At 45.1% G+C, this 1,196-nt stretch overlaps 1 protein-coding gene across 1 annotated transcript; it reads right to left on the bottom strand.

Annotated features, from left to right (window-relative positions):
- Nucleotides 1-397: 397 nt before the first annotated feature.
- On the bottom strand, nucleotides 398-1,036 carry Pmar_PMAR027799 (hypothetical protein; the record flags this gene model as incomplete). Its single annotated transcript, XM_002785209.1, has 1 exon — nucleotides 398-1,036. The coding sequence occupies one exon, from the start codon at nucleotides 1,034-1,036 to the stop codon at nucleotides 398-400; it is 639 nt and encodes a 212-aa protein (XP_002785255.1).
- Between the last annotated feature and the right edge of the window lie 160 nt (nucleotides 1,037-1,196).

Below are 1,196 nucleotides of genomic sequence, written 5' to 3'. Positions count from 1 at the left end.
TATAAATCCGTTTTGTATGCGGTAGAGCATGTATTCACGACTCTATTTTCTAATTAAGATATGTACTATCACATTCATATTGTGATTTGAGCATTGTCTATTTCATCTAAGCGCGAGTCATGCGCTCTTTATGACACAATACCCGTCCATGGTATGCTTGTACATTTCGCTCGCCATTACGATCTATTTTTAGCTATTTGTCCACCACTCCGTTCATTGGATAAATATGCTGTGATCCAAGATCCACTGTGTCTAAGTCTCTTTTAGTCTCTATAGTTCTAGGCGTCAACTCTATCATGTCTACCCTACAGAAGGATCTCTATTATCCCCTAAGGGATGCTGAGGATAAGGTTCTAACTGAAACTAGAGTTAAGGTCTATGTCATGGATAGACTCTATTAATTAGACCCTATATGGGTGAGCAGATTGGTGACCTTCTCAAGTAATGATCGTGTAAGGGGTCTTGAGGAGGAAGTCACGAAGATTAGTTCGTTCCTTTGAACCTCGTGAATGACATCGTCGTCCATGGTAGACAACTCACCAACACCACCAGGTTGAAGACGGAGAGGACGTATGACAACCGTGTCAGAGTCGTTAGCGTCTTCAACAACAGAAGCAAGCCCTTGATAGGTAGGAGCCGTAGAGATCACCGACCAACCTTGTCGTAGATGAACATCACTACGAACAGAGACACCGAATCTCAGAATAGGATTCATACGCCCCCCTGGTGTGGATGATGTAACATCAGGAGTAGAACTTACGGCTCTGGAAGGTGTTGAACTGGTCCCTCCACTATCTAGAACTTCTGGCGGCTGCACCGAACTAGAGGCTTCGACTGCTGTTGAATCCTGACAATCGATAGAACCGGCCGAACCATTAGACCTCGGAGACAGTGGGAGTTCTTCACTATGCGGAAGTGGTGGACAATCTTCCCGAATGAGGTCATTAGAGCTAGATGAGAACTTACCAGCAACTAGCTGTTTGGCTCGGCGTAGGGTGATTTTAGACTGATCAGTGCCATCAGTACTAGCAGGCATGGTCACAAGGTCACCGTTGGTATCCTGATAGACTCTAGTACCCTTTTCATAGTGGTCATAGATGAGAGATTGTAAGGCTCTAGCCGGTACCAAGTTCTTGAGAGAAGCATAGACCAGCTTAGAATGCTCCAGGACCATTCTCTATAGAGTTACTGTCGTC

Source organism: Perkinsus marinus, assembly GCF_000006405.1.
Source record: "Perkinsus marinus ATCC 50983 genomic scaffold scf_1104296933252, whole genome shotgun sequence".
Classification (NCBI taxonomy): domain Eukaryota; phylum Perkinsozoa; order Perkinsida; family Perkinsidae; genus Perkinsus; species Perkinsus marinus.
The sequence above is the reverse complement of the archived record's forward strand: the minus strand, read 5'-3'. Positions and strand labels throughout refer to the sequence as shown.